The 24,828-nt window shown below is 39.3% G+C and overlaps 3 protein-coding genes and 1 pseudogene across 7 annotated transcripts in view; 2 read left to right on the top strand and 2 right to left on the bottom strand.

The window, feature by feature from the left end:
• The window catches only part of LOC110044296 (protein ELYS-like), a 72,073-nt gene extending 69,714 nt beyond the window's left edge, over positions 1–2,359 (top strand). For 4 of the 5 annotated variants that reach the window (XM_089282494.1, XM_089282492.1, XM_089282491.1 and 1 more), the window contains exon 46: positions 682–2,359. In XM_089282494.1, the coding sequence (XP_089138620.1) occupies positions 682–889 (208 nt within the window). In that variant the 3' untranslated portion in view covers positions 890–2,359. The remainder of the gene's footprint in view (positions 1–681) is intronic. The other variant, XM_089282493.1, reaches the window with a different exon arrangement.
• LOC110044297 (xaa-Pro aminopeptidase 1-like) lies at positions 962–24,828 on the bottom strand. The gene is made up of 26 exons (XM_020749837.2): positions 24,764–24,828; positions 24,540–24,616; positions 24,222–24,332; positions 21,467–21,530; positions 21,256–21,360; positions 20,987–21,027; positions 18,794–18,845; positions 18,392–18,414; positions 18,191–18,311; positions 16,955–17,050; positions 16,432–16,513; positions 16,109–16,268; positions 15,441–15,485; positions 13,658–13,744; positions 12,797–12,847; positions 12,102–12,166; positions 11,682–11,759; positions 11,175–11,246; positions 10,891–10,951; positions 10,692–10,761; positions 10,197–10,301; positions 9,814–9,888; positions 9,291–9,367; positions 8,424–8,471; positions 4,424–4,474; positions 962–1,839 (listed from the first exon to the last, which is right to left on the bottom strand). The coding sequence occupies exons 1-26, from the start codon at positions 24,807–24,809 to the stop codon at positions 1,717–1,719; spliced, it is 1,986 nt and encodes a 661-aa protein (XP_020605496.2). The 5' UTR covers positions 24,810–24,828; the 3' UTR covers positions 962–1,716.
• LOC149116815 (uncharacterized) lies at positions 5,327–6,272 on the bottom strand (annotated as a pseudogene).
• On the top strand, positions 6,283–7,659 carry LOC149116814 (uncharacterized). Its single transcript, XM_089283475.1, has one exon. The coding sequence runs from the start codon at positions 6,283–6,285 to the stop codon at positions 7,591–7,593; it is 1,311 nt and encodes a 436-aa protein (XP_089139601.1). The 3' UTR covers positions 7,594–7,659.

Genomic DNA, 24,828 nt, shown 5'->3' with positions numbered 1-24,828 from the left:
ATAACAGATTACCATAAGAACAGTATAACTTGTTAAAAACACCCTTATTTTCAGCTATGTGCTTTTAACTCAAAAACTACCCAGATGACCCAATATGTATTCTGATTAAATATCAGGTACATCTTTGTACAAAGGTTAAAACAAAATTCATCCGAAGGTTTTACTGTTACGTAAATTAAACTATCAACGTAATACATCCCAAAGAGCACGCCGAACGAGTACAAGTATGTCACAAGTATATTTTTACTTTAGGAAACCGGTTCAACAGGTTTACTGTAGTCCTCTTAGTTCTCCTGAGCGCACGCAACGGAAGTCCCTGTTAATATCTGGGTTTTCGTGAACGAAAAACGTTGGATAATAAATTTCATATAAGGCAATTTTAGTGTGATGCATTACTGTACATTTGTACCCGTCATTTGTACAGGAGTTGTAAAATTTCTCTCTAGAACAGACTGATTCCTGTCACAAAGTTTTGTTCGAAAAAATTTTCAACATGATAGACGGCCCCACATATGATAAACGTTTCCACTGCCTGATAGTAGAGACTTTCCCAAAAGTAGCGATTGGAAAAGTAACGAGCTTGTTTAACAATGAAACGAATATGAGGTGGTTTGAGTTGTGTTTCCGAGCATTTGGCCTCAGGTGGATAGTTATTGTTCAATCTTTTCTTTTATTTCGTAGCAGAGAAGGGTTCAGGAAACCTACTCCCCACCAGTCTCCCTCCAACAGTCCGATATCGTTTGTCTCTCCAGTACCTCAGCCGGGCTCTTCGCCGCGCAGTTCTCGAAAGAAAGTTGTACGTTTACCCATGCATTCCATGACTCTACGAGCCAGGAAGTGTCCGGGACGACCAACACGAGCTGCTAAATTACCTCACACTAAATTGTAAAGCTGTTACTGGGTCACAGATGTTCTTTTGTGCTGCGACTAAACCAGAGAAAAAGTAGCCATTGAACCATCGTTGTCTTTCAAGCTTTATTACTGAATGATTCGTTACTGTCAGATTTTTGACGTTTTACAGTTCTCGTTTCTTAGTGAAGTATTGTGAAATATTATATGATAGTTTCTACCATTAGCGGCATGTGTTGCAACTTCATGTTCAGCTAGAAGTTGTTTGTTTTGTATAGAGCGGTTTTCACGCGAGTGTCGAAAAGTAATTGGTTTTGTATTACAACGCTACATGACTGGCTTAAAAACCTCACGCCACTTCTTCATCCAATCAGAAGCAAAACCAAAACCAATCGCAAATCGCTCGCACACGTTTTCCCGCGCTTGGCATCAGCTTCATGTCTTTATTATGAGTTTTGATTGGTTTGTTGGATTGTCTGTGTTCTTCGTGATTGGCTAGAATGGCTACTTTGGATTTAGTTGTACAACACTCAATTGAAAACCACTCTAACGTGGCATCTGATGACAGCAATAAGTGTTACCCTGCGTTGGTTTGAGAATCAGTCACATTGTAATCATGCTTGCTTGCACAGTACTGGGGACTGTTGTATGTAAACACTTGTTAGAAGGCGCCAGCCTCTTGTAGTGATAAATATTTTAAAAAAGCTTTGCGACATGAGTTTGCGCTTGTTTCCCTTGCTGGAACATCCTCTGCGGCAACCTTTTCCCGGGATTTTTCGCTCTACTTCAAGAACGGAAATAAGAGAGGGCCCTGGGAACGAGATTTGTCTCTTGAGATTTGGTAGGATCCGCTGCATTGTAACGCTTCTAATAAAGTAATGGTTCGGTTTCTCTCATGAGCCATTGATAGGCATTTTTCTTGCGTTGCTTTAGGAGCTCTGCTCCGATGACTTTTCTTGTCCTGTTGTGATATTTATTTAGCCAGTCGACCTGTGACAAAAATGAAGAACTGAACTTGAGCCATGCTTATTGGCATTTTCTCAGGATGGAGATTTACAAAAAAACACTGACACTTGGACAAAGGTGATACTTGTGATTGATCATTGCAGTTCTCAATCGCATCCGATAAATGTACCTCCTTCTGACAAGCTAATGATGGGCTAGTGAACACTTAACATTAACTGTCGTAACACTCGAAACGTCACAAACGCTTCACAAACGCGCTGGTTAGTGACGCAAGGCACTAATATCTGAATTGCGCATGATTACAGCTATGTAAGTTAAGCACGGTCATTCCTACGCTAGCTTCGACAAGTTTCGTTCTTGCGTTGCAAATGCAGTTAAAACCCGCGTACAAGAACCTACATTTTTTGAAGTCTTGCAAAATAGGTTCTTGTATTTTAGGGTAGTTATCGATAATTTAGGCTAAGTAGGTCCTGAATTAGGTTCTTAATTTATGTGAAGGAGATATAGTTGTTAAATAAATCGAAACTTGGGTTCGGTCCTTGAACGTACAGTGTATTTATTCACAACTGTATTGTGTATTTCCTTGTAATATAAATTTGCAATCTTTAAGTCACACTGTTAAAATGTTTATCATAATTTAACTGTAACCCACATGTAAGAACCTGCTTGATCAAGCTTAGCTAAACAGGTTCCTACATTTTTGGGTTTCAAAATGGTAATTTTCTGCCAGCTTCTTACATGCGGGTTTTTACAGTAGTTACAATGCAAATGCTGCAATCTGATTGGCTAAGTTACTCGTATACTATCAGGCATTAGAAGAATTCTACTTGAACACTAATGCAAATGCTGCAATCTGATTGGCTGAGCCATTGCACACTCAGCCATTACACTTCACCACTAAATTTTCTCCGATTCTCATTGGTTTAAATTGATCACGTGGTGCGATAGTGTTCGTCCGCGGAGAGACACTATCAGCCCATACTGCCCGTCCGCGGAAAATACCCGGATGGATAACACTCGTCCGTGAAAAATTTTCTGTAAACAAGCGGGTTTGTAGAAAATAAAGAATTGAAATCGTATTAAGTTGGTTTTTGTCGGTTTTCTTTTTCAAATTTTATGTTTGGCTCTCACGACTTTTATCTAAAAATGTTGAAAATAATTCTATATGATTTTTGAACTGGCACGCGGAAGAAAATTTAGTGGTAAACAATAAAGACAATAGAGTGTTTATGTCTCGAAACTATCGGTCTGATAGTTGCCCCTTGGAAATTTGATGTTCTTAAAACTAGCATATTTGCCCTCAAAGCCTCGCTTCTCAGGCAAATATTTGTTTTACGAACATCAAATTTCCACGGGGCAATTATCACCCGATACTTCCTCGACAGAAACACTATTGTTTAATTAGTGTTCAGTGGCTTGGTGTGGTCACTAAGATTTCGACGTTTTCTCGTTTCTCCGAAGTTTTGAAAGAAGATTTAAAAACAAATGGATAATTAAATTCCTGAGAAGACCGAAAAAAGGACATTCACGGTTTCTGGAATTAAAAAAACTCTAATTTTTTGAAAGAAACTGATAAGCGCGCGCACACAACTCAAAATGTCAAATTGACAACTCAGTCCGCGCGAACTCTCTAAAGCGAGAAGTTTAATGTTAAGACCAGAAATATTTGGAATCGTTATTTGAAGCAAATTTCAGTTAGAATTCTACTAAAACAATTAGATTATGAGCTCGAGATTTCTATGAGGCGATAGTTGATTCGGCCTTAGGCCTCATCAACTATCACCTCAGAAATCTCGAGCTCATAATCTAATTGGTAATTATAAACTGAACTCGCCTGAATGACGCAAAAGAGGATATTCATTTAACAAGAGAACAGTATTCAAATATACAGTCATCTCAAAGACGACGCCTCAAGGTGGAGTACAATTTTGAATTTAGCACGATCTGATGTTTCAAAACTTAGCACTGACGAAAGGTCCAGACCAGAAACGTCTGCTAAACAATGAACTTTTTGGTACTTTTTCAATTACTGTCTATAACTTCTGATCTGATGTAGCACGCGGTCTGTGGAATTTCTGGGTGAATGTTGTTTTTGTATGGTCAACACATTCTCTGAAACCTTTATTGGTTTTTATTTATGAAATTTAGTTTTTGTTTTGCAACATGAAAATTCAGAACAGCAACTTACTCGTAGCCAATCCCTGGAGAACGAGATAAATTTCACAATAAATTAAGAGTAGCTTTTAGCCGAATAAAAGCCTTTTCACAGCTATTATAAATGATATCAGTCTCCACTATGGCAACTCGTGAACTAAGCTTGCGGTGGTCGGAGGGGGAAGGGAGGGAGACGGTCCGTGAATTGGGGTTTTGTTACGTTCAGTTCTTCGCAGCTTTGTTTAGAATTCTAATCTAAAGCAACAGTAATAAATATCTAAAATACTTAAAATATGGTGACAACTTCTCATGGATGAGGTTAAATGCTTCGTTATAAAGAGCTTTGGAGTCAGTGCGGGCATAAAATGACCGTAAGTTTTCAGAAGTATTTAGAGTAGTAGGTGCAACGTCTTCAGTCTTTTAAACTAACACGTTCTCGTTTTCATGCTGTTACCTGCGACTTGCTCATCATTGACACGTCAATAAGCTTCCTTTGAAAAGGTATCTGAAAAGGGAAATAAAACGATGATGGTTAAGTAGCAAATGTAAACAGAATGAGTGGCCATGTTGTAGACTTGAGCCAAAGGGGTTCAGCGTTCTGTAAATGCCATACAATAGAGGGGTTCATGCTCTAAGGGGCATTATGGGTAATCAGGGCAAATTTACAAAGAAGCAAAGCCGTAAAACAAATGTTTATCTTTATATTTCCCTTTTGATTTCATATTTGGAGACGAAACTTATACTGTAGACGGAGAAACCCCTTTTCTAGGTTTACCAGCGTTTTTGAGCCGATCGAGTCATTTTGTGGGCGTAGGAATTTTTTTTACGGTTAAACCGAATGATTTGATCAAGTCTTAGCCGCTCAAGCCACAAAAATAACATTACCGTTACTGTGATAAGTAGGCTAATACCAAGCTCAATCGACTCACAAACGCTCGTAAATGTAGAAAAGAGGTTTCTCTATTTACAGTAAAATTTTCTACTCGAAAATGACACTCAGAACGGACATTGAAGAAAAACGTATTTAAAAATGTTCGGTGTGTAGCCAGGCATGTTAAAAATTGGTAAAAAGGAATTAAATGGTTGTCACTGGCTAAAAATATGGTTATCGGACGTTTCGGCCACTACTGTTGCCTTCTTCAGCAAAAGATGGAAAATGCAAATGTTAAACGGCGTCCTGCTAGAATATGTAAAAGATGTGTGATAAAACTAAATGAGCAATAGTCTCTAGAGTATTCTTAATGAGTGTAAAAATTCTTAATGCCATTGTACACGTTCGGTAGCGCTATGTGTTCGTTTATAGCGTTCCTGTCTCGCACGGAATGCCAAGCTTCAAGAATTAGTCTTTGTGTCCATACTGATGATCTGTCGACAATTTCAACGTTCTCCAAATCTATTTGGTGACCGTTGAGCATATGGTGTTTGGCCAATAAAGAGTTTTTGTCCAATGTTGCTATAGCCTTTGCGTGTTCTTTCATACGTGTTTTTAACGCGCGTGATGACTGACCAACATAAACACAGTCACAATCTTTACATTTGATCTTGTAAACAATGCCTCTGGAAGCCTCTTTCTCGATCTTGTCTTTAGGTTTTTTGAGTATGTTCGAGACGGTACGAATAGGTTTATGGGCGACCTTGATATTGAAACCTCGAAGAACGTTTGCGACTCTTTCGGAAAAACCTTTGGCGTAGGGGAGGATGACAAAACCACGATGGTCGGTATCAATCGTTTCTTGTTGACTACTCCGTTGGCGGCCATTGTGAATGAAGTTTGCAGGGTAGTTATTAGTGGCAAGGGCTTTCGTTACTCGTTTAGTTTCCCGTGAAACTTCCTCCTCCGTGGAAGGAATGTTCCTTGCGCGATCCATGAGAGTGCGCACGACCGAGTGTTTATGCTGAGGATGGTGGTGTGATTTGAAATCAAGGTAACGGTCGGTGTTAGTAGCTTTCCTGTAAACAGACACAGCGATCGAGCCATCTTCTTGTCTGGTTGTTTTTGTGTCGAGAAAGGCAATGGAACCTTCTGATTCTATCTCGATTGTAAATTTGATGTGAGGGTTGATGGAATTGAGATGTGGGTGGAATTCATCTACGTGCTCTCTTTTAACACATACGTGGCTGTCATCTACGTATCTAAACCACCATTTAGGAGGGTTAGGGGTCGATGAGAGAGCCTTTTCTTCGACATGTTCCATGACGAGATTGGCCAAGATGGCGCTGACTGGGGATCCCATCGGACAACCGAAAATTTGTTGGTAATGGTTGCCTTGGAATATGAAGAAATTGTTGTCGAGGACAAACTGTAGAAGTATCATGGTATTTTGGATAGACAAGTTGGTTCTTTCCGAATACACAGTCAAAAACAGTGCATCTTTCGTCGAAAAGATCCGCACCTTGTCAGTAGATCCCGACGAGATTCTAGTATCTTTTGACGTCGTGTCACTGTTTACTTGCATTCCAACCCACCTAGCAATCGAAGTGGTTAAAGAGAGACTGGACTTTGACCAATCACTACCGGAAAGAACCAACTTGTCTATCCAAAATATCATGATACTTCTACAGTTTGTCCTCGACAACAATTTCTTCATATTCCAAGGCAACCATTACCAACAAATTTTCGGTTGTCCGATGGGATCCCCAGTCAGCGCCATCTTGGCCAATCTCGTCATGGAACATGTCGAAGAAAAGGCTCTCTCATCGACCCCTAACCCTCCTAAATGGTGGTTTAGATACGTAGATGACAGCCACGTATGTGTTAAAAGAGAGCACGTAGATGAATTCCACTCACATCTCAATTCCATCAACCCTCACATCAAATTTACAATCGAGATAGAATCAGAAGGTTCCATTGCCTTTCTCGACACAAAAACAACCAGACAAGAAGATGGCTCGATCGCTGTGTCTGTTTACAGGAAAGCTACTAACACCGACCGTTACCTTGATTTCAAATCACACCACCATCCTCAGCATAAACACTCGGTCGTGCGCACTCTCATGGATCGCGCAAGGAACATTCCTTCCACGGAGGAGGAAGTTTCACGGGAAACTAAACGAGTAACGAAAGCCCTTGCCACTAATAACTACCCTGCAAACTTCATTCACAATGGCCGCCAACGGAGTAGACAACAAGAAACGAATGATACCGACCATCGTGGTTTTGTCATCCTCCCCTACGCCAAAGGTTTTTCCGAAAGAGTCGCAAACGTTCTTCGAGGTTTCAATATCAAGGTCGCCCATAAACCTATTCGTACCATCTCGAACATACTCAAAAAACCTAAAGACAAGATCGAGAAAGAGGCTTCCAGAGGCATTGTTTACAAGATCAAATGTAAAGATTGTGACTGTGTTTATGTTGGTCAGTCATCACGCGCGTTAAAAACACGTATGAAAGAACACGCAAAGGCTATAGCAACATTGGACAAAAACTCTTTATTGGCCAAACACCATATGCTCAACGGTCACCAAATAGATTTGGAGAACGTTGAAATTGTCGACAGATCATCAGTATGGAAACAAAGACTAATTCTTGAAGCTTGGCATTCCGTGCGAGACAGGAACGCTATAAACGAACACATAGCGCTACCGAATGTGTACAATGGCATTAAGAATTTTTACACTCATTAAGAATACTCTAGAGACTATTGCTCATTTAGTTTTATCACACATCTTTTACATATTCTAGCAGGACGCCGTTTAACATTTGCATTTTCCATCTTTTGCTGAAGAAGGCAACAGTAGTGGCCGAAACGTCCGATAACCATATTTTTAGCCAGTGACAACCATTTAATTCCTTTTTACCAATTTTTAAGAAAAACGTATATTTTGCCGCTTTGTTTCTTACCCATAATGCCCCTTAGAGCGTGAACTACTCTATATGAAGTACATCGAATGTGCAAACGTATACAGCCATGTTCGTTGGAGATCATTTCTGTTACTCCCAAGAGAATTGGAGCATTTTGAGTTAAGTAATTTACGGATGAATTCTTCTTGTGTGATGGAGTAATCTGTTTGGCGGTGGGCATTAAGTTCTGTACTATTTTAGTCCTCTCCTAACTTTCATCCGACCAATCTCTTAGGATTTCCTCTCACCCCCCTCCCCCCCCCCCCCCCCCTAAGCAAGAATGTGTGAAAAAATCTCGTCTCTCATTAAAGAAAAAGCACAAATTGTAAGTTGAATGGGGACTTAGATTAAAGGAAATAAACGAGAAGCATTCTAGGTCGATTATACTCGGAGATCAAAAATTTTGATCCCCAACGGGAGTGGAGCCATTACCATTCAAGCGATATCTCGAAGACCATGGCTTCCACTCGCTGAGGGCTCAGAAGTTTTATTTTCCAAGTAATTTGACTTGAAAACGTTTCTCCATTAAATATTTTAAATTCCTATTTAAGGTTTAATAACTCGATGTCTCCCCATAATCACGAGTGACTCAGTCTGTACGGCGAATACTTACAAATGTAACTGGCTCAAACTTAAGGTAATCCAGTCCATCGAAATGATACTGTGCAATAAATAAAAAAGTTGAATAAAATAGAAATCAGTAACTGAAACGACAAAAAATAGATAACTTTATGGGTCACTTCCCTGATAGGGCTTTTCAAATAAACACTCAAACAAATCACGACAAAGCAATGCAGAAAACTTATGGTTTGGATGAAAGGAAAACCGAAAAAAGAAGACAGACTAATTACAGACTAAAAAAAAATGAGAAGTGAAATAAAGAATGGAAAGTATGGACACAGTCGTCATAACCGAGGCTGAAAGAACTGTTTCCTTAACTCAGAAGTTGGAAGGAGATAGGCAGACATACCTCTTACTAACCGAGTTCGAGGTCCGTACTGTAAGTTACAGATCCAGTTTTTTCTCCTTCGATTTATGGCCCTAGCGCGAAGCGCGCGGGCCATAAATAATCTATAAATCGACGGGGAAAAAAGGAGGATTCGTAACTTACAGGACGAACCGAGAAGACGAGGTTAGTAAGATATTTATTATATCTCTCCTGTGTTTCTGACGGGTTCGGGAACGATTTCTATTCACGCTGAACGGCTTCAAATTTCTGATGCAAGTCGAAAGCAAAACGAGTCAATTTGAAATCGTTGTTAAGTCGTTAGCACGTTTTAATACACAATTTAAAGTAAAAAAAAGTTTTAGACTTTTACTTGCTATAAAAGTTAACAACACCTGGTGATAAATCACGAAACATTTTGGCAACAAAGACAGCTTTAAATTTTAGCGGGCTGTACAGTAGAGTACGGCCCGCTAAGTTAACCAATCACAGCGCGCGTAGTAACTGAGAGATGTAATAAAATTTGGTACTGACCGTTGTGTTGGCAGATTTTACAAGGACAGCTGTTTCAAGTCGAATTCCAAATTTACGATCTTCATAATATCCAGGCTCTAAAAAATAAATTAGTTAAACGCAGTCACAATGTTTACTAAGAAACAGGTCTACCATCTGGTTTGTGTGGTTTCAACTGCTTCGTCAAGGCGATGTTTCAGGTCTTCCTACGAGCTTATTGATTGAGTCGGAGGACCGGAAAGGGAAATATTTAGCACTGATGTAGAGCCAAATGTTTTACCCTCTGTCCGGATCTGACCCAAGCATGTGGGGAAAATGAGACTAGAAAAAACTTTCAGTTAAGTCTACATTTTGCCAAATGTGTGCTACATGAAGAAGTAAATGAATGTACCACCTGTTATTATACTAAGTTCCCTTTATAACTTTTACAAGCCTGTGTAGGAGACAGACCCCACCTAATCTATGGGGCCAACAGAACATCAACCTAACGTGAGGAACATTTTCTTTTACTAGCCACGACAATATATTATTTACTGTGACTTACCGTCTGATAGAATCATACCAGGCATCAGAACTTTCTCGTCTTCGATAGGAAATCCTGGCGCTATACACTGTGGTCCTACAAACAAATTAACAGTCGAATGGAATGACACGGCTCACACTGAGACAAAACTCTAGCGGCTAGAGAAAAGTAATGGTTGGCTTCTCTGAGAGTTGCGAAAGCTAAAATGGGTTTCAACACTACTTTGAATCGTTTTTGATGTGTAAAAGATCAGACCATAAATACCAGATACATTAACTTGGACGGCGAGAACTTAAATGCGTTATTTCTTAAAAAGAGATATGACATACTCAAGAAAAAGACTGATGTTACATGAAGTACTAAGTATTCGATGAGTTCATTCTAAGGCCAAAAACAAATGGTACCCTCATGTATGTTTAAAAAGTGTCCTATTCCGTGTCCCGTGCCGTGTCGGTAATCCAGGCCCACTTTCCACAGGGGTTCACGTGCAAAAACGTCCAAAGTCCTTCCTTCAACGAACGTTATAAATAAAAATTAAAACACGATTTTAAAAGTTTCCACACCTAACGTATAAAGCGAACAACGAGTAGTTTTTCAGCTATTGTTGTGAGAACTTTATGCTGACCCAGTGCCCGCTTATATACAGTTACAGTGAGTTACACTATCAATGGCATTGAGGTCAGACAAGCATAACTTGGCAAGTACTTTCTATATCGTTTCACTGATCCAACCAATTTTGCCAGGTATACTGCACACGGCATACCATGGTTTGGCAAATATAATGATCGATAGAAAAAATCTAAAAATTTTCCGAACTTATCCGGGATTTGGTTCCCGTCAGTTTTCAGTTCATAGACCATGAATTAGAAAGAAAGAGGATAAAGTAGAATGTTTCTCACCGTATGTATCATTAGGAAAGACTGCACTGGCAATGTCAATATGTCCCTTTAAAACTCTCGTGTAACAATCCTGTGTGATGAAATTGGTGGCAGAGATAACTAAATGAACCTAACTTCCTTACTTGTTTATTTCATGGAAACATCGAAAACGCAATATTGGTATTTGAAAAAGCTCCGTTTTAAAGAAAAGGACACTTACCTTCTGGTGTTTGGTAGGGACTCCAAAATGGACAGTGCGTGTTGTGTCTGTTGTCCCATCTCTAAACATGGAGCCAAGACAAAGTAAGATTTTCTTTATGTCAACGGAAGCTCATTTACATCAGAAACACCAAGTTATTATAAGTTGTTATAAATATTTTACCGGTCTTGCTAGGCCTACGAGCGGCGGTGATAGAAATCTAGACTATTCAAGGGTTTGGAAAGTTGCTGTAATCGTTAGAGAAACATTTGATTAAACCAACCGGCATACAAAGGAAACCTTACAAGTATTGTCCTCCGGAATCCAACAAATAAATATTGCTGTTGTTGATCCTAGCGTCTGTATATTGATTTGCTCTGCCAGGATAGAAACAAACAAACAAAACATAAAGCAGCGTCTAAGGGTTACTTTGTGATTTCATCCTACTCTTGTATGTCCAGCGCTGTCTGTATAGCTCTGTAGGATATATTGGTAATATTAAGTATGTTGATTGTATAAGCTTCGAAAAAGAGTATGAAGAGATTGTACATACGAGGGGTGGCGCATAAGCTTCAGGTGCAAATACAATGTATCTCAAAATGCATTAGTGCTTCGCGTCTACTACTGAATTGCGCTGTTACAAAACTATGAGAGCCGAAGAGACTGCTTTGCTGAATAAAACCGGCGCGTAATTAACACAACAATTATCTGATTCAATATCAAACTATGTTGTGTTGTGCCACGCCAGGAGGCTTTTCTTTTCTATCCTGTGCTAAGTTGTTGCGGTATTCTACTCTGTGAAGTCTCCTTACTTGTAATGAATGATGGCACTGTTTGGTCCAAAGCCAGAAATTGTGGCAAAGCTAGGACTTATAAAGTTCTCCTGCAGCCTTAAACAAAAGTATAAGGAATTAGTAGTGTTTCTCGCTGTAAGATAGCAATTCCAATTTTCGTTCTTTCGGACTTCTGATTAAGAAATGAACTGATTTTCATTAAGCCATGAAAATCACTGTAAACATTGTTTTGGTTCTACTATATGGAACAGACAAAACTCCGGTTGAGTAGAGTCAGTAGAGATAAAGAATGAGTCGGAGACTGTGATTACAAACGACTCAAGGCAAATTCAACAAACACTGAGAAATTAAAGAAGACAAAGTGTCTTAGATTCCAAGTGCGGCCTACTTTGTCCCTTCATTTCGTATAATTAGCTTGAACAATAATACATTTCTTACGATCTAAAGTATAACAACTTGGTCTCGGCGGTTAATTCCGTAAGCTCAGTTGAGTTCCGTGCAATCTGAAACAACAATAAAAAGGCCATGATTTAATAACTGAAAACCCAGAAAGAGTGTGTAAGAAGTAAAAGAGCCTTCGCAAAAAGGTTTTGGGGAGTAATGATCCTCAGTGGCCCGGGTTCGACTCCTGGACCTGATGTCATAAGTGGGTTGAGTTTGTTTTGTCGCTGCTGGGAGGGTTTTCTCTGCCCCGGGTTCTCTGGTTTTCCTCCCTCCACAAAAAACATCACTGCAAAGGCAATTCGATTTGGAAGCAGTGGATGAAGCCTCTCCGTGGGATGTGCCACTGCCAATTCTATTTCCTATTATTATTTTTATTTACTTAATTATTTTCTTTTTTAATCTTATGGTATTTTCCCATTCTGAAATCAAGCAAGCATCATCAACAACACCCCGAAGACGACTTGTATCTCAACGCGGCAATTATCTAGATTTTCTCTGCTTACAATGCGTTGGTTTTTGACTCAACATAATCAGTTAGAGAAGAAGCACGTCTTTTTAGAACCAAACATAAATTTTCTTTTACGTTGTTGTCAAGTCTTTTTTTTTTAAAGAACCACATTTTCTCTAAATTTAGCAACGCCGTATATCGTTGTCGTGGTTCGCTTGATTCCTCAATTATGTGATTGTACCTCTTTTTCAATCCAAGAGAAGAATTCACATAGAGCGACGCAGTCCTTTAGCTGCGGAAAAATGAAAAAAGGAAACAAAGAAATTTCTATTGAAGATAGACCTGGCTCACTTAATACCAAAGGCTGGCGGTTTAATTTCTATATTCAGACTTCAAATTCCAATTTAAAACCTACGCCAATCTATGTAATCAGTATCGTATCTTAAGCGCACTGATATCAATGTGATATGCCATCTGAAATTCAATTTTTATTCGCTCCTTATTAACGCACTTTTTCCGGCCTTTTTTGTGTGTGCGGAGAAAATACGGTTTACAAACGGGCTGTATTCAAGAGGTTCCTCAACTATTGTTAGAGTGAATCCAGTACTTTTTGATGAATCAATACTACCACTATACAGATAATCTTTTTGTTAACATAACAGGTTGCCATAGTAACAGTACAACCTAATAAAATAAGATGATCTGCTTGTCTCTGCACCTCTTCAGTAAACTTTTGCACTTAATTTTACCAAGAAATGGGTTTTTACTTACCGATCACATTTCGAAAATGGAAAATGGAAGTCATTGGTCCTTGGGCTAACATGTGCTTTTGCTATGTAACCTAGTCTGCCAAAAATGACTACAATTTGTTCCCTAATGATTGGGCTCACATAAGATACTTATTATCAAAGCTTAATCTTTTGAAGAGTGCCAGAAGTGATTCATCAAAGAAATATCCTGTAGAATACTCGAAATCGTCATCAGCCATCTTAACTGTACATACTGGAGGCTTTAGTCAACTCTTTCAGGATGACTCTCGAGTGCTGAGGAAAGCCATACAATTTGGCAAGGGAAGACTTACAGAGGAACAATATTTACTTACATTGGCGTTTTTCATTCCACGAACTTCTGTCGGATTTTTGATTGCTTTTGGCAAATCAACTGGAGACTCGTCTATTAGCAACTTCTCCTAAAAAAACATAAAGTAGTACATTTTTCTGTAATTTGTAGAGAACGTTTCCTTGCAATACACTCCTACATTTGTAGTTAACAATTAATCCACGAGCGCACGTTGGATATGAGATGGTAGATAGCCAACAAGCGCGAGTGGAATAATCGTTATATTGAAAACGCCCGCCAAAATATGTATATAAAAAAACTGAACTAAAGTAAAAATAAGCAAAAGACCAAAATATTACGCGTACGCTAACTATATTCGTAGAGCATGGTATAATGGCGTAGGATGTTTCGTAGGACGAGGGATTATAGGGGTAGAATATTGGGAAAGCGGGAAAGGAACTTCAAGTTAGCGAAATGCCAGTTCCTGTTCAAAAACGTGGCCCTCAGATTTATGTTTGTTGCACACAATATTACAAAATACTGGAAGACCGTTACAGAAATTTGCTAACTTCGGGTAGGGATGGGAGAGGGAGCATGTGAACTCCATCGCAGGGTAGGTGAAGCAAGTGGCCCTTTAAAAATACGATAATGGCTTAGAAGCAATGGTATCGTCCTTCGAGTTGCAAGAAGGTCTGAATAAAAGGTCTTCCTGAATACCTGTAAAACTAAACCGGGCTGCGGAACACTGCGGACAAGTAATATATAGATTAGGGTACGTTCCTTTGGAGTGATCTGGATTATGATCAGTGATCCAAGATCTGTCTGGATCATGGTGAATCAAAAGAACCGATGACTCCATTCTGCTCATGGATTCATCGGTTTCTTTGATGCACCATGATCCCGACAGATCTTAAATCACTGATCCTGATCCAGATCACCCCAAAGGAACGTAGCCTAAGCCAAGCCTAAAAGCGGAGCTCCTGGACCGGGCTGTTCAAGGCCGATTAAGTTAACCCAGGATAAGCGAGAATTTTGATTTGAGTCTTGTAACTTTGCGGTTATGTTTGCTGTATATTGTTTGACCTTCTGTTCTGAGTTTGAATAATCTCAAACTACACAGCTAAAAACATTTGTATACAAGAAAAATTTATACTTATATGGTAGCGATATGGTAACGTGATACTTGTCAGCGGATACCTTGGATACTAGTCAACGGATAACATGGCTGTCCAATATCAAAGCAGGACGCTATAAACGACGGCTGCGTGTCTCTGTCAACCTCGTAGCTTACCCTTGGAGAACGCTTATCCAAGTCACTATTTTTCATGAACACGATCTTTATGTCGTCCACCTATTTGTTATTACGAAGCGTTATAGTTATTACCCTTATTGCTGCTGTTAGTGAAGCTTGCTGACTTCGCCCTTTCCGTTCGGAACCGATCGTTAAAACTGGCTATGTTTAACACACGTTGCCTTCGAAAAAAAACGTGCTAACTGCAATTGCGATAATAAGATCCAAACACTTACTGTCATCATATTTTTGCACTTACGTCCCTAGTAGACCTTTTTAGCTTGGAAGGTTTGTTTCCCCATTTCTGACCATGTGATATACCCTTGAGAATTCTTGCTGTCAAATTTTTAAATGGTTGCGTGCACATGAATGAATAATTTTTAGATGGATGAAAGAACAACCCTCTCGAGAATATCACATGGTGTATAGCGAGAATACAAACCCCCCAAGCTAAAGAGATATACTAGGCCTAATCAGTACCCGGCCAAAATTCATGATTGCTTCTTAAACAAATAACTCGTTTCTAACTGCTGACCTTTGGAATGTTCATTCTTATCCCATGACTTGATGTTGTACTAACCTGAGCCGATAAAACGAAAAACAACATTAAACTGAATAGACACAAACTGAAAATTGTCATCATTTATACTCAAGTGCAATTGCAACATATTACAGAACTAAGTTTGTTCAGAAAACTAAAATCAACTGAAATAACTAAATGACTTAAGACTAAAATCAACCAATCAGATTGCTCCATTGCCGGCCCAATATTCTCTTAGTATGGGGTTGGCTAATAATAATAATAATAATAATAATAATAATAATAATAATAATAATAATAGTAATAATAATAGCAATAATAATAATAGTAATATAGTAATAGTAATATAGTAATAGTATTATAGTAATAATAATAATTATAATAATGATTATAATAATAATAATAATGAACTTTATTTATTGAGGGTAGCACACAACAGTAATAACTGTACTGGGTACTGTCTCGAATAATCCCACACGATCACTCTTGAAGATTTTCCTAACGCTTCTGAAAGACGCAAGTAATTCTTTTTCACACCCGTGTTCTCGGCCTCTGTACGTCCCCTCCATCCCTCTCTTAGGACCTCCAGTGTACTACTAAGTACAGTGACCCTTTGAAGAATTACAGAATTCTGAATGTTTTTCTAAACTAGCGATACTTACCAATATTTGAACGCCATTTTGACCAGCTAGTCTCTTCACTGCCTCAGTTATATCTTTATATGGCTTTAGTAGTACGCAAAGGTTCTTTTCATTGGGACACTCATCGGCAATCAAATGATCTTTCACTTCTGGCGTTAACTTGCAAAAATCTACAAACAATCTACAAGTAACACAAATAGGTAATACACATTCCTTCCGACTGCAGCCAGAAATGGTAAACCGACGGGATAAGTTTTTTTCAGGGCAATAAACATGATGAGTAATACAATCAAGGTGTAAGTTGTGCAAATATCAAGTGCTTACATGTCACGTTTCATACTTACGTGACGTTGGTGTCTGTAACTATTGCATAAGAGAAGAACACAGGCGTGTACTTGATATCAAATCCACGAAGATTTAACAGCCCTATGGCAGAGAAACCGAAAAAAACCGGTTTTTCATTTTATAGATAAAAAGATGCTTCTTCATCTTTTTCATGAAAACAAACACTACGTATATTTTCCAAGTAAGGTCTAAGGAAGGTAGCCTATAATTTCAGTCGTCTTCCCTGGAAGCTCTTTCCCTGGAAATAAGGTTGAATCAAATAGCTGCTGAAGACATTAGGTGACGTCATTCATGCAGATAATGAAATAATAATCAGCATTAAAAAAATCGCCTAAATAAGGAGTACTGAGAGGATAGCAAAAAATTATTCTATTTTGAAATTGAGACGTGCTTTTAGTTTTACACTTTGCTGTCAAAAAAAAGAGTGCATGTACGAAAGGCTCTAACTTTATGCGAGTTCGATTGACTAAAAATGAAGTTTTGAGCAGCGGGCTTTCTGTTTTATTTGTTACTCTTACTTACACGCTATTTCATCGAGCTTTTGAAGAACTACAGCAGTTGCAGATCTCGCTTTCATGGATTCGCGTAGAGCTACGATTTTATCTTGCCATCTTTTACCTAAAAATTATAATTAATATAGCAATTACGCACATACATATACATGATTCCCTTCGTGCCTAAGTGGCACATAAGGCAATGGCAATTACAATTATAGTTACATTCAACAATAGTTATCACAGGTACAGTTACAAACAAAAAAGGAAATAATATTATAGACTGTGGAAACATGTTATGACTAAACAGTTTCTCAGTTTCCTTTCTTATTGACTGCCAAATTAAGAAAATAGTCTTTGAATAGTCTTTCAATTTGTTTCTTTTTTTTCTTCTATTTATTTTGTGTCTCTAAATTAATTTGGGATTTTCCCATGCTAATTTTCTATTGCTGCTCAGACTTATCCTGGAAAACGGACAGGTCTGATATGTTTAATATGGCGAACTTCTAATCAATGCGGAAAATTGTCGAAGAATTGTAATAACGCAGTTATTACATAATAGAAAGACTGAGCAAGGGGCATTTGGTTCAGTAAGGAAAAAGGATTTAGAATTAATCTTTGCAATTAACCCTTTGAGCCCCAATTACGCATATACGCGTAATTGATGGCCATGTTCTTTGTACCACTTGTGACGTCATCAATTTCAATGTCATCAGATATTCTTGATAAGCAGATAGTAGAACTAGGCTAGGCCTATCCGTACAGTTGTCAGGTTTAAATATCGACGACATTCCGACGTCGCAAATCGAAAAACAACGTTATTAGGTTTGGTGCAAAAAGGGTGGTAAAATGATCCACTATGCCTATGATTGATAAAGGTCCATTTCTAGGCTTCGCCCGTAATTAACATCCAACTTTTCACGGCAGCCAGAGAGAACATGCAACGCAAAAGGTAGCCAGACTAAAAGGGCCGAGAAAAAACAAAGGAACGGGGCAACAAACAAAATCGAGAATGGGTAATGGGACCAAAACAAAAGTCCAAATTTTGGCTTATGCGCATGTCCGGAATTGAAATATTGCTCAATTGTGCACGTAATCCTCGAAAAATCTCTCCTTTTGGTAAAAAAAAGGCTATCCTAGCAAAACTTAGGCTTATTTAGCGTCATGGTAGCCAAAAAGCCTGACTAAGCGGTAAAAACGGCATTTTTTGGCGAAAGTTTGGTATTCAAAGGGTTAAGACTTGGAAATAACAATTGATACTTACCTGAGTAAAACGTATCAAGCACTATCAGCTTCTTGGATTTGGGCTTTGGTCGGACAGGCCAGATAACATCAACCAGGTTTTTCATGACTGGAATCAATTCTATTTTATATTTCTTGAGCTCCTGATGACGTAACACTTGTCTCAGTAAAGTCACAACACTTGATGCACATTGGTGATTTATGTGAAAAGCGGTTACTATACCTTGAACATTCGATCCCATTCACCTACAGGGATTCAATCAATCAGAGCAAAATATTATGACGTCATCATGAGACACTAATAGAAGAGACGAATAACTGGAAGAGTATGTTCCCAACATTCAAACTACATTGCTGTAATTCCATCACATCAGAAAGTTTCTATGTTAGCGTGCTGTTTTCGGAACAGGTTCGAGTCTTGTTTCACTCCAAGAGAAACATGTGTAACTGGTATGTTACCAGTCTTCTGGTAAAGTCTGGATGATGTAGCCTAACGCTGTCTAAAGTACACGATACGTTTAAAATCTGTTTAGTTCCTCTTTTGGCGATGAAATTGAAGAACTGAAGGACTTGCTTATATCGTGCAAATCGAACAATCATTACAACAAGAAAAAGCAACACTTACATATGGAGATAAGAAAAGGATCTACTCCAACCTTAGAGTCTTTAGGAAGGTTCTGGGAAAACAACAAAACAAATGTACGCTTTGCAAATGTATGAAGCCAGGCGCCATAATCGGAGACGGAAACCGTAAGTCTCGGGATTCGCGCGCACCTATGATATGGGACAATTGTTCTATTTTTAGAACAAATTGCGCCATCCTGACGTCATATATCCGTGCGGATTCACGCACATGTCGGGGCCTCTCGCGTGGATGTTGTCACGTTGCGTGATCAAATCATGAGAGTTGAGAGATTCTCTTGCGTATTTTTCACAGCGATGGTAGGGAATAAGGAAGGGAATACGAACCAGGGCGCTTATATGTAGTTTTATGCTCTGAGCTAACGATAAAGGTGGGCTTTTCAGGGTCGAAAACAAGACTTCAGTCTCGCGCTGGGAATGAATAATAAGATCTGCTCACGCTAGTTGTAAGCTTACGCGTATGTTTTTGCGTTTGTTCTGACTTAAGAATATAGCAAGAAAACTCTCTACTCTGGTATCGAGTTAATTTGTGAGTTTCTCAGACAATGGTTCATCATAACAAAAACCTGTTTTGATGGTTTCTTATTGTTTTTGCTTGTTTGGTGAGTTTGCAAATGTTTTTGAAAGGAAAGTCTGACGCGTACAATTAGCTCATTTGCATAGTGCAGCTCGTGCACTTTCAAGTCCGAGTCGGTGTTTTCAATTGTCAACAAATCTTGACAAAGATTTCTTTCGTTATCTCTTGTGCTGAGATGCTGTAACAAATTTTACGAACGCAAAAAAGGCTACTAATATCATGTGTGTTTCTTCAACATAAGCATAGTGAAGTTTTACACTGCGAAAATGAAAATAGACAAGGAGTTTTGATAACTCGATCAACAAAATCGAAATCGTTATTCCAAGTTGATTAAAGAAAGCGTCATCGTAACTTTGCTGATTATTTCTGCTTTATTCACTTATTTTCAGCTTAGCTTTTAATATGTTCCCAAACATTTATCAATCTTAAACATATTTAAAAACTATAGAGTTATTGTTTGAGTTCGATGTACGCTTTCACACAAAAGTGCTTCGGAAGTACAATTTGTCATGTTTACTGACCGTATAAAACGCGCATCGGCGAGCGCTCTCATTCATCGACAACAGAGAATTTACTGGATTTTTACACGAATAAAACTGAGCAGTATCTACGGACGTAAAGTTATTGGGCCTTGATGAAACATCAAGCGTTGCTTAAAATTCAAGCGAAACTCAAACTAGCAATTATTTTGTTTTACTTTTCGGTCGCGATAGACTGACAAATTCCTCGCAAGCGTGTGGCAAGACTGAAGAGGAGCTAGGAAACTATGAAGTCCTGAAGCTCTGCTATATCTAAATATATCCAGCTAGTTTTTTGCTGTGTAATGGAAAAGCTATTAACCTTCAACATATGTGAAATTTAAAGTGGAGTAATGTACAGCTCATGTAAAAGAAGCATCCGTCGGAACACAACTTGGTCAGCGATGTATATAAGCTTACAGCGGAACATACCTAAATTCGACACTGTCTTACTTCACTCAAACTGGAGCAGCTTACGACGAAAATACTTAAGCAAAATTCCAACAGACGTAAAGGCGTTGAATTGTGGGCCAAAAACATGAAAAATTTCGGGAATTTCGGACGCCATTTCCCCCGCGCGACATCCGCAAAAATCCTCGCAGCACGTACACGCGTGTGTCGCAGGCGATGGCGCAATTTGTTCTAAAAATAGAATTATTGTCCCATATCATGGGGACAACCCCAATACTAGAAATGGCGCGCGCTTACGGTCTCCGTCCCCGATTATGGCTCCTGACGAAGTATCATATAATTATTTCAACTACGGGAGAAAGATTTAAAGATTTAAACAAAACTTGAAACAAAATTCAGGACAACAGGATTCTAAGCTTTGCTAATACAGGTGCAGTCCTGTATACAGCTACCAACTGAGCTACCAACTGACCTACCAACTGAGCTACCAACTGACCTACCAACTGACCTACCAACTGACCTACCTAGCCAACTTAGAGCTGGTAACGTTATGTGTTCGAAATATTCTAATATGTACGTAACTGGCACGTGTTGATGAGCCGAACGACCCTTTAAATAAAGAGATAAGGTGATGACCACAAACAAGGAGTGGCCGAAATTACCGACTTACTTGAACCAGCCATTGTGTCTGACTTGGGGTCCCTTTGATTCCTGTAGCAAGTTAAAATAATCGGACTTTAATAAGTAATGGTAGCTTCAGTCGAGTGTCGACGTCAAAAATTTGGTCAATCATCTGAACTCGTTAAGGTGGCTATTAGTTTAACGAAAGCCAAATGTAATTCAAAACTGGCAAACTGTGAAAGATGTAATGCATGTTTCTTTTTCTTAGCTCAATCTTTGAGAGTTTGGGTTCTTTGAGGCTGACCATAATTTGCTTACCCTCTCTTTGTAAGATCCAGTTACAGTCTAATTCCATGTTAGCCTGAAGGAAATATCTTCCATCAGTCCACAGAGCAGCCTTCGTGCCACTTATAATGGCAGTTCCTGAAAATATGCAGGATTTGTCAATATTTGATGACGGAGATAGGTCGAATTTTTCTTGTTCAAATGATTTTTTTTCTAATGGAAACAGATTTCTAGGAGCTCTCACCGTGCGATCCGCTAAATCCAGAAATGAATTCCCTCCTTTGATGTTGTGGCGCAACATCTTCGCTCTGAAACATTTAACGTGTGTATCTTTGATTTATGGCGCACGTTGGAAGTTTGCAGAGCACGCGGCGCATCCGAGAGCAACTCTAACGTCTTGGGTGCTCTCCAAACTTCCCAAGTGTTTCTCAAACTCATTAATAGTTCATCAAGTTAAAACAAACAAAATCACAACCGTGAAGGAGGTTTGGATACCCGGTCTTAATTAGCGTAGATTTTGACGATTTTACTTCTCCATTTACTCCTTAGTTTTTGTTTCGATTGAGAAGACATATCAAACACCCGAGACAGTGTTTCATCGGCTATCCAAACACCTCGAATTTCGTCAAAAATACTCCGCTGCTCGTCGTATTTTCAACTCTGTTCTCGGTGTTTGGATATCCCGATGAAACACCGTCTCTCGTGTTTGATATATTACATTACAACTTGATGATGCTCGGCTAGGAAGACGAGTCAGTTGTTCTATATTGTCAATAGCAAGAAATATACAACGACCACCTTTCACGCGAAGAAAATTTCTCTGGCGAAGCGAAATTTCCACGGCTCTTGTCGTGAAATGGTATCAGTTGATTATGAGGCAGCTTACGCACACTGAGTTTGCTTGCTGTGTTGTGTTATTCATTTATTTCGTTTGATTTCAAATAAGTTTCGAAGTAACCCAGTCTCATCTGTTTGTAATATAAAGCAGCCTTCACACGGCAAACTTAAGTTGGCAAACCCGCGTTGGCAAACTTCAAAAAGTTGGCAAACTCGTTCCTTCACACGTCAAACTCGCGTCAAATCCCAACACACAGTAAGTTGCAAAAAGGCCGACTTGGTACAGTGGCACTCACGTAGAACAATGGAACAGAAAAAAAGAAGAGAAGAAACAGAAAGCGAGAAAGGTTTGGACGAAATTCAGTTTGTCCGCTAGCTCCTCCATTTTCTTTTGTTTGTTTTTTAGTAACTTTGCAGACTACAGATGAAACGTCCCAAGCAGCTGGACAATTGTGAACCTCTTCGATAAATTTAAAAGTGGCCTCACGTTCATCTTGACTTGCGTCCGCCATTTTGTGAAGTATCACGCAAATGAATCACGTGAATAGAGCGCGTGTTTTGATTGGTTGACAGTTGCCAACACATGTTTGCCAATCGTTCACACGCCAGATACGAGTTTACCAACACGAAGAAGTTGTTGAAAAAGTTGGCGAGAATAGAGGCAAGTTCTATTTGTTGCCAACAGTTTGCCAACTTGTTTGCCGACTGTTTTTGTGCCGTTCACAAACACCAGCTTTACGTCGTGATACTCAGCTAGAACGACGAGTCAATTGCTGTACAACATTTCCAATAGAAAGAAATGTACAAGGTAAGCCGGAAACAAACCACAATACCATTTAAACGAGTGGTTTCGCGGCTTATTTAAGCCGAGTTCAAAACCCTCGTCATACACAAGCCGCGGCTTATGTTATCCGCGGCTTGTAAAGCGGCCTTCACATGGCAAACTAAAGTTGGCAAACTCAAGTTGGTGTGTGTGAACATCACAAAAACAGTCTGCAAACACGTTTGCAAACTGTTGGCGACAAATAGAACTTGCCTCTATTTTCGCCAACTTTTTCAACAACTTCTTCGTGTTGGTAAACTCGGATCTGACGTGTGAACGATTGGCAAACATGTGTTGGCAACTGTCAACCGATCAAAACACCCGTTCTATTCACGTGATTCATTTGCGTGATACTTTGCAAAATGGCGGACGCAAGTCAAGATGAAAGCGAGGCCACTTTTAAATTTATCGAAGAGGTTCACAATTGCCCGGCTGCTTGGGACGTTTCATCTGTAGTCTGCAAAGTTACTAAAAACAAACAAAAGAAAATGGAGGAGCTAGCGGACAAATTGAGTTTCGTCCAAGCCTTTCTTGCTTTCTGTTTCTTCTCTTCTTTTTTTCTGTTCCATTGTTCTACGTGAGTGCCACTGCACCAAGTCGGCCATGTTGCAAATTATCGTGTGTTGGGATTTGACGCGAATTTGACGTGTGAAGGAGCGAGTTTGTCAACTTTTTGAAGTTTGCCAACGCGGGTTTGCCAACTTAAGTTTGCCGTGTGAAGGCCGCGTAAGACGCGAACTCCCACTGCACAAGCGCACGTTTTTCCTACGCTCGCGCAATTCCGCGATTGCTATGACAACCAACACAAAACCGAGGCATTATTCACGAATAAGCCGTGAACCATTTATACGAGCACTTCGCGTCTTATATAAGGCGTGCTCGTATAAATGGTCTAGGACGCATCTTATGTAAGCCGCAGCTTATTTTTCTCGTATAAATCACCCTATTGTATCGACTTCTAATTGACTGACCCCCCGCCCCTTTTCACCTCCCTTGGCCTGACAAGTCAAAATACTGATCTGAGAGTCAATGACCAGTTAAGGCAAATGACTTGACGGCAGCGGTTATCGTCTCTGATAGTCAAGTAGTACTGGTCAAAATTAAGTTAGTTCAGTATTAGGCTAGTTTAGAACGGTTTTCAGTCGAGTGTCGAAAGTGATCAGGAAATTAGTTTGGTTTTGGTTTTGGTTTTACTACGGTTTCAGATTGGCTGAGAGGTCCAATTGGTAAGTAATTGATTTGGTTTTGGTTTTACGACACTCAAATGAAAACCGCTCTATGATCTAAACCAAGCAGTAAAATGTAACAAAAGAAATAACGTACAGCATGGCTAGCTTACCTGGTGTGCGTCCATGGAGGGTACGATGTAAGCTTTGATTCCAACTTTCCTCATCGCACTCCTTAAATCTGACAACCGCTTCGTTGTGTTGACTGAAGTGCGTGCTAAAAACTAAATCATTAAAGAAACAGGATTGCTTGGTAATCAAGTGGGAATGATGTATGCATACGTCAGGGAGTAAACAAAACAAACTGCACTACGTCATGCAAATCAAACTGAATTGAGCATTTTTAGAGAAAATCCCTTTCGTTGCCCAGGCTTAATGCGAGAGAGAAACTCGTACTCCCATGATATCAGTTAAACTTTGTTGTTACCAACCTGCTGTTTTCCTTCAGAGCACATTCGCAGCTGTATTGGATCTTGAAAGGAAAACACATCTGGAATTTCTGCCATTCCTTAAATAATAGGACGGACATAATGATTTTATTTTAGTCCCAAAAATGGTGGAAACTTGCAATCCGACACAGGTTGAAGTTTTTCTCATCCTACAAATTAAGATCAGTGGTAATGAAACAAAGATGATCAATAGATAACTGACTGACCTGCCCCAAGTATAACGCTGAGGATCGCATAGAAAATTTCCACCATTGTTAGTCTTGTGAATCCA

Source organism: Orbicella faveolata, unplaced genomic scaffold, assembly GCF_042242905.1.
Source record: "Orbicella faveolata isolate gen_17 unplaced genomic scaffold, um_ofav_v1 contig_12, whole genome shotgun sequence".
NCBI classification, from domain to species: Eukaryota; Metazoa; Cnidaria; class Anthozoa; order Scleractinia; family Merulinidae; genus Orbicella; species Orbicella faveolata.
Note: the sequence above shows the minus strand (reverse complement) of the source record. Positions and strands in the feature narration are given on the sequence as shown.

Bases quoted from the DNA above. Each gene is read 5' to 3' on its own strand.
- LOC149116814 (XM_089283475.1), top strand. From the start codon at position 6,283: ATGGTATTTTGGATAGACAAGTTGGTTCTTTCCGAATACACAGTCAAA.
- LOC110044297 (XM_020749837.2), bottom strand. From the start codon at position 24,809: ATGGTGGAAATTTTCTATGCGATCCTCAGCGTTATACTTGGGGCAG. The intron at 21,028-21,255 runs GTAAGCAAATTA...AACTTGCTACAG, and splicing joins CTGGATCTTACAAAGAGAGG to GAATCAAAGGGACCCCAAGT. The intron at 16,269-16,431 runs GTAAGTATGAAA...TGTTACTTGTAG, and splicing joins GTTACAGACACCAACGTCAC to ATTGTTTGTAGATTTTTGCA.